The following is an 8,005-nucleotide window of genomic DNA, read 5'->3' as shown; positions in this document are numbered from 1 at the left end:
ATGACAAGTCTAAATATCTTTAAATAGTTTAAATACATTTTTCTTTTTGTTATTTATAAGGGATGAAAGGAGAGGTGCATTTAACAAGGAAAACAAAGGAGATTTAAACCAGTTTTGCTTGTGGGTAAACATTTTTGGATATAGATTAAAGAAATTAACACCATATTCAAGAGATTACGATTTGGGGTTTTCTTAACAAAAAATTACACCGTTCAGGATAAAACTGTGGGTCACATTATAGTAGGGTTTTAAATATATCAACTTAAATCAACCCATACAGTGCATTTGATTTACAGACAATTTAACTTCCATCATTTTTTCATACTTTCACTTCTTGAAATGCTTTCACGTCAGCAATAATCTGCGGAGTTAGGTCAAAAGTATTCTTGAATTACCGAACAAGTTTAGATTGACAAAAAATGTGGTTAAGTGGTTAAGAAAGTGTGATGTTGTCATTGTTTATTATTACACTAAAATATACGGCTGCTTGCAAAACAAATGTATATTTTATTTATAAAAATAAATGAACATGAAACATTTGAGTTAACGTTTGCTTTATTAGCTTACCTGTACTGTAGAAACTGCCGTGATACAAGCAGACATAATTAATAAAAATACCCAGATACTGCAGCATTTAATATCAGACATAGATAGATAAATAAAATGGTAGGATTTTATATATATGAGACTCATTGTGTCTGAGACGCTGAATGAGCAATAGCCTGGAGAGCAGAACAAACACCAGGACTGATTGTTTCGTCCAGCTGCAATTTCAGGACCTTCTCCCTTCTTGCTGATGCTCTTATATGTCACTGATATATCCACTCCTAATTTCCCTTCTCCAGCCCACTCCACCTCCCAGTAACAGCGTCCAGTCACACTCTCCACACACATCGCCTCGGTCCAACAATCAAATCTGTCTGGATGATCAGGATACGGCTGACGTGTGTCAGAGTAAGTGATCTCTGTGTTTCCCTCAGACAGATGGATCAAATAATTCACTGAAATCAGATTCAGTGAGAAGAAGAGGAGAGAATCTGCTGGAGATAAACATAATCACTAATTTGACAATATACAAATATTTCAACACCTTCATGTGTCTCTGCATTAGTATCATAATTTCATAATAATTACAATTTGACGTGTCTCTCTGACTTGTACAATCATGAATGAAACATCAGTTTACTTTAAGCAAAACTTAATTTAGGACTGCATTTAACAACTATTTTGATAAATTGATTAATCAGATAAAAATGATTCCTTATTTTACACGAAAAACATGTTTTTCATCCTGTAAATTTATGAAAAAAAGAATGTAACTGTACAAATCTATGCTAAATATTATGTGCAAAAAAAGGCATTTCAACTCTTCTGAAGCTTTATGGTGTGTTTTTTTGCAAGGAACAGAGTGAAGTTTTATTCACATGATTGGATCAAATGCAGACGAACGGCAGGCAAACGAAAGTCTTTCGTCAACAACAGAAAAAGCAGAAGGCTCCTCTAATTTGGGTTCCGCCTGCAATGCCTGATTAAGCCTTGCGCACGCTTCCGGAGACATCGAAATAGGACATGCTGGAGATAAAAACATAATCACTCATTTGACATTATACAAATATTTTAACATATTATTGTGTCTCTGCATTAGTATCATCATTTCAAAATATGTACAATTTGACGTAAATTCGTAAATTGACGTAAAAACAATTTTGATAAATTGATTAATCAGATAAATATTATTCCTTATTTTAAATGAAAAACATAATTTTCATCCTGCAATTTTATAAAAAAAAATTTCTTAAATGTACAAATATGCTAAATATTTAGGCACTAAAACTCAATCATGGTCTGCATTTCAACTCTTCTGAAGCTTTATGGTATCTTTTTGCAAGCAACAGTAAAGTTTTATTCACTGAAATTCAAGATTTTAAAGTCCCCGTGAACCGGAAGTTGCAAACGATTTTTCCCCAGTGCTGTGACGTATTTCCAAGTGAAACGGAATATTGAACAGAGGGCAGGGTTTTACTCTAGCGCTCCTCCTCTCCATCTCTCGCTCATAGCAAACTAACGGTTTGAGGGGAGTGGTTAAGCGTTTCCCCACCCAAGTTGTGAAACCTACGTCATCAGAAAAAGAAACCGTTCCAGACCGGAAGTAACTTTTCAGATTTTGATTAAAGATCACTAAGGTAAAACATTTTTTAATATATATTTACTTGCACGGATTAATTGTTCACCACAAGACTAGTAATATGCGCTAACAAAGTAAATAGGTTCAATTTTGATTTCACGGGGACTTTAATCCTGCTCCGTAAACACAGTCACATTTCATTCAAAAGATAAATCCGAACTCTGTAACGGGACACACAAAAGCATGTTACATCAATACCGTTGCAGTAATTGCCAGTGTTTGTGTGTTTCATTGTAACTCACATCTTCTAAACATTCTGAAAGTCTCTAGAAATGCCTCATCAATACTCGGGACAATGACCTGGACGGTTTTCACTATGAACACCAAAAAACATCTGTGCATCAGTGCGAGTCACCATTTATATTTAACAAACGATGCTCAACTCTTTTAATTGAGTAAATCAGTATTTACCCGTTTTAGATAACCTTTCTATCTCGTCTGTGCAGAACTGCTGGAGTTTGTCTCTGAGTTGAGAGACAGATTTCACCACTTCATCAAAATTGAGGTGAGAACTGACAGTGAATTCATCCGTGGATCCAGAGAGAGAGACAGACGGACAATTCTATAGACACAAAGACAAAAACACAAACTGCATTTAGAGAAGCCTGTTGAAGTCTTCAGTCCTGTGTTAAAAAATACATCTGTTACCTGAAGGAAAAAAGTATGATCATCTGTGTTTAAAAACTGTTTCAGTTCAGTCTCTTTCCTCCTCAGATCATCGAGCTCCAGCTCCTGTCGTGCCAGTCGTTCTTCAGCTTGGTTCACCGCGACACGTTCCTGATCTCTGATCAGCTGCTTCATCTCAGTGCGACGTTTCTTAAAGGAGCGGATGAGCTCAGTGAAGATCCTCTCAATAGCCTCATCTGCCGTCTGTGCAGAGCGCTGTTATAGGACACACATTACAATCTGCTCTTAATGGCACCTCACACAGACATAGATCTCTGTTAAACTCTTAAAAATAAAGGTTTTAAATGGTTCTTCATTAGAGTGTAGTGTTCCATGGAGAACCTTCCTATTCTACAAAAAGATTCTTTATAGTGTTACAAAAGGGTTATTTTAAACAGACTCAAAATAATGTATAACATAAGTAGAATTACATTGTAATTCTTGGCCAAATCATATTGTCTGATTATAAATTTGTAGCTGTAAATGAAGAGGTGTCATTTGGGGGGGGGGGGGGGGGGTCGAAACCACCATTCAACCCGAAAGAAGTCATATAACAATTTCAATAACTTTGAAGCTGTTAAATTAAGCTAAAATAACTGCAGAGTGTCCCTTTAAAATGAGCTTAAGCACACAATTGCTATATATTTTGTCCAAACTTAATTTGATTATGTTCAATCTACTTAAATATGTAAAAATTTAAGATTACTTAATCCGTTTGTGTTGGATTACATGAATAAATTGTGTTGTGTTAACTAAAACTGGGCTGTGCTTGTTAGTTCCCAGCATGCTTTGCATATGGCTGAATTAAGGGAGAATAAATATATTAAGTGTTTTTTTATGTGTTTTTGAGAAAATGAGAAAAGGGGAAGACTTTATGGTCCATAATTGTGTTTAGTGTTCAATTGCATTGCAATCATTAGTAGTAGCCTATTTACTGTACAGTGGGTTACCATTGTGGAGAAGAGTGGAGCATTTGGTTAGGCTGAAAAATGATTCAGGAATATTTTCAACAAACGTTTAATTAATTATACATGTGAATCTTATTATTTAAGATGTTATTATGAACATGAATACCTGAATCATATCAGGGAGCCTTTTAAAATTCACTAACAATAGGAAGCTGTGCCCAACCATACTAAATAAGTTGACTCAACGTAAATACATTAAATTGGAATAACAGAATTGCATAATGCTGAAATAAAGCAAGTTAATCATGTGGAAACCCTTTCCATAATTGTTTTTTTTTTTAATGTTTATTCAAAGAGTTATTTTTTAGAGTGAATGATGGACCTGTAACTACACCAAGACCACAACGCAGCCATTTTGTAAATTATATATTTTCTGTATCAGGTTCCTCACTCTTTATTCCACTTTCATGGACTGCCAGCAGAGTGTAAATTTCACTAATTTGTTGTGTGTTTCCATGTTATAGCTTAAGTCTAGAAATATGCAATCCATTTTGTTTTATTACGATGTGATTTACATTATATATGACTGTTTTTAGACCAGATATTTAATCCTGCCATCCTTCTCATGTAGTTGCTTTTCAGAAATCAGATAACTAATAATAACTAATAAGTCATAAACCTTCAAATAAAATAAAAAAACCCTTTCACAGGTTCACCACAGAGCCTGAAAGTCCTTCTAAAGCATTGTTTCTTCCTCGCACCTTTATTTTTTATTTTATTTTTAAGAGTGTGAATAAGACTTCTCCAAACTCACCTTATGAGACTCCACAGCATCTCTCAGCTGCTTTAGATATTTCTCTCTCTGCTGGATTGTTGTCTGGATGTTTCTCTGAGTTTCCTCAAAATGTTTCTGCAGAAAACAGATATACAATTAAATGAATAAATGCTTCTTTAAACAGGTATCTTATTTATTTTTAGTCACTTAAGTCTGCATTTATTTGATCAAAAACACAATGTCCATCTTTCTAAAACATAATACAGTTTCCCTGATTGAGACAAAAATCACATAACAAATGAGGAGAGAAACATTATGATATCATGTCACTCATGGGATCCAGTATGAAGCAGTACCTGTTTCTCTGTCCTCGCTGCTGCAGTTGATACAGTGTCATGATTTTTGTGTTCATCCACCAAACACAGCATACAGATACACCGCTGGTCGGTACGGCAGTAAATCTTCAGCATTTTATCATGTTGAGGGCAGATCATCTCCTGCAGTCGTCCAGTGGCGTCCATCAGATTGTGTTTATTACCTCTGAAGAGACTCTCGTGCTGTTCAAGGTGAGTTTGACAGTAAGAGCTTCGACACTTCAGACACGACTTCACTGCTTTCTGTTTTCTCCCAGTGCAGGAGTCGCACTGCACATCTCCAGATCCAGTTTGAGGATGACGACGAGGAGCAGGCACAGGAGCAGATCGGAGACTCATCGCCTTGAATTTCTCCACCATCTCAGCGATCACCACATTCTTACCTAAAACTGGTCTTGGTCTGAAGGTCTGTTTGCATAAAGGACATCTGTAGATGCTCTCTTGATTCCAGTAGTCTGAGATACAGCTCTTACAGTAACTGTGTCCGCAGGGAATCGTCACTGGATCCTTCAGGAGATCCAGACACACTGAACAGCTGAACTGGCCCTGATCCACTGAAATATGGGCTTCTGCCATTTCATTGTATACAAACACAGAGACGATGCACACTGCCGCTCCACAGTCGAGTTCTGACCAACTGAAGGCTTTATATACTGTCTTTCTGGTAACATACCTAAGAAACAGGTTTTTCTGCAGGGTGCGACTTACTGTAACTTGTTTCATTTCACTGTTTTTTTTATGACTACAGTGTTTAGACAACAAAGTTAACAAAGATGAACTAATTATGATTTAACTCTGGAAACTGATGTCTGTACCTTAATAGTTCTAGCATCACTAACCAAACCTCACAATAATATAAACCATGTGAGTTACATCACAATATCATAACTGGATCATGATCGAGACTGCAGCAAAGTGAGAGAGACCCACTGATGTCAAATATATCAACTCATCATATATACATAGAAAATATCAACTAAATGTGAATGTTTAAAAAGGCCATAAATCCAAACACAGAAACTTAGTGCAACATATTAATTTTAACATGGTACGAACGTTAAAATTGAATCAATAATTAAGATCGAATTTCTATAATGATTAACCTTTCCAATGCAAACAGACACTATGTAGAAAAATAATTTTCAAATAATATAAATAATCGTCCTTTTTATAAAGTAGAACAAGCTTTTAGGAAAGTTTATGTTTGGGAATGTGGTTGGATGAGATCTGAAATAGAAACTATGCTCACAATGTTCCAGTAAAATGAAAGTTTGCACGTAATGTTGTATAAACATGGTAATGTGTTCGCGTATTACAGAGCCAGACACATTTTTTTTCAGTACCCTTATTGACTTCAGAAATATTTTACCTTTAGGGAAGTGGTGCCCAAACCTGCTCCTGGAGAGTCCAGCTATTCACTATACAGTACAAAAAAAAACAAAAAAACAAAAAAACAAAAGAAAAACCTGCATTAGATTAGCTCAGATTTTGAGTTCACTCTCAAGAGTTTTAAAGAACACTGAAGCAGTGGTAAAGTTAATGAGATAATTAAAGTGATACTCCACTTTTTTGGGAAATAGGCTCATTTTACCACTCCCCCAGAGTTAAACAGTTGAGTTTTACCGTTTTTGAATGTATTTAGACGATTTTTTGTTGTTGTTGATATTTAGAAGAATATCAATAAACAGACAGTTTCTGGTCTCATTGACTTCCATTGTATATATTTTTTTCCAACTAAGTCAATGAGACCAGAAACTGTCTGTTTACTGATATTCTTCTAAATATCAGACAATCAGCTGAATGGATTTGAATATGGTAAAACTCAACTGTTTAACTCTGGGGGAGTGGTAAAATGAGGCTATTTCAACCCGATCTCGATCTCACGACCAAATCGTACGAATTCGACGCATGATTAAAAAGTGTCTAATTTTGCTAAACCGTACATATTTTACGAATTGGCCAATTCGTATGAATTCGTACGAATGACCTACCCCTTACCCCGCCCCTAAACCTAACCATCACGTGGGTTTGGACAAATTGTACAAATTCGTACGAGTGAGGTCGTACGAATTAGACTTTTTATCATGCGTCGAATTCGTACGAATTGGTCGTGAGATAGCATAGGCTATTTCCAAAAAAAGTGGAGTATCTCTTTAAGACTTTATCAGTGTTTGCTATAGTTGGGCTCTGCAGAATTGAAAACAAAAATCTGGCTGTAGAATTGCTGAAGGCTTCGTGATTGAGAGGCGTGGAGTCGGACACTTTCTGCTTTCCGTGAAGTCACCTGATCTCCATTAAATTAAACTACGCAGTTTATATAGGCTAATGTTTTCATTCAAGCAAAACCAAAACACATGGTGTTTATTTTTAAATACAATGTTCCATTTTCTTGGCAATACAAAACTGAGAATGTTCTAGAATGAGCCGAATCTCATAGGCCTACAGTATTGCAATAAATGTATAGTCCTATCAGTAGAAAAAAGACATTTTGAATACAGTTTTTTTTTTTTAAATAGGTGAGCTCAGAGGAAATAATGTACTAAAAACAAACTTAAATCTGAAATATATTCATACAAATGATCGAGATATAGCAGAAGCTGTGAGTTTTCAGAAACCTGTTGGTCGAGATGTTAGAGATGTCTTTAAGTGCAGAAAAAACTATGCACAAATGTCCCAGTAACAGTGAAACCAAACATTGTGTGTCTTCCTGGACTGTTTTGCTGTACTGCGTTTTCCTCGCCGCAGGGTGTCGCTTATTCTCAGAGTTGTGGTTTGTACGAGTACTGTGTTTTCTGTCCTCTACACTAGACGGCACTGCTGTGACCATATTAAGACACACGGGATGGATTGTCCATATTAAAGGGATAGTTCACTTTGAAATTATTATTTTATATTTTTTAGCTTACCTCAAGGGCATCCAAGATGTAGGTGTCTTTGTTTCCACAGTATTTTCAATTTTGACATTTTTCAGTCAAACCGTTGTTGTCTGTCAGTCATATAATGGAGGCAAAGGGGGTCCACCTCAAAAAGCATGCACAGAGAAGTCCAAATTAAACATGATTTAATGACTCATGAATGTAAGTACACATTGATGGCC

General features: G+C 35.8%; 1 protein-coding gene across 1 annotated transcript; it reads right to left on the bottom strand.

The window, feature by feature from the left end:
• Positions 1–319: 319 nt before the first annotated feature.
• LOC120476264 (E3 ubiquitin/ISG15 ligase TRIM25-like) lies at positions 320–5,485 on the bottom strand. Its single transcript, XM_089127984.1, has 8 exons — positions 4,891–5,485; positions 4,574–4,669; positions 2,834–3,067; positions 2,597–2,747; positions 2,428–2,499; positions 690–1,037; positions 568–581; positions 320–361 (listed from the first exon to the last, which is right to left on the bottom strand). The coding sequence occupies exons 1-8, from the start codon at positions 5,482–5,484 to the stop codon at positions 320–322; spliced, it is 1,551 nt and encodes a 516-aa protein (XP_088984110.1). The 5' UTR covers position 5,485.
• Positions 5,486–8,005: the final 2,520 nt, after the last annotated feature.

Source organism: Pimephales promelas, chromosome 3 (genome assembly GCF_988280905.1).
Source record: "Pimephales promelas chromosome 3, fPimPro1.hap1.1, whole genome shotgun sequence".
Classification (NCBI taxonomy): Eukaryota; Metazoa; Chordata; class Actinopteri; order Cypriniformes; family Leuciscidae; genus Pimephales; species Pimephales promelas.
The sequence above is the reverse complement of the archived record's forward strand: the minus strand, read 5'-3'. Positions and strand labels throughout refer to the sequence as shown.

Bases quoted from the DNA above. Each gene is read 5' to 3' on its own strand.
- LOC120476264 (XM_089127984.1), bottom strand. From the start codon at position 5,484: ATGGCAGAAGCCCATATTTCAGTGGATCAGGGCCAGTTCAGCTGTTCA. The intron at 2,748-2,833 runs GTAACAGATGTA...TTGTGTCTATAG, and splicing joins ATCATACTTTTTTCCTTCAG to AATTGTCCGTCTGTCTCTCT. The intron at 2,500-2,596 runs GTAAATACTGAT...TGGTGTTCATAG, and splicing joins AGAAAGGTTATCTAAAACGG to TGAAAACCGTCCAGGTCATT.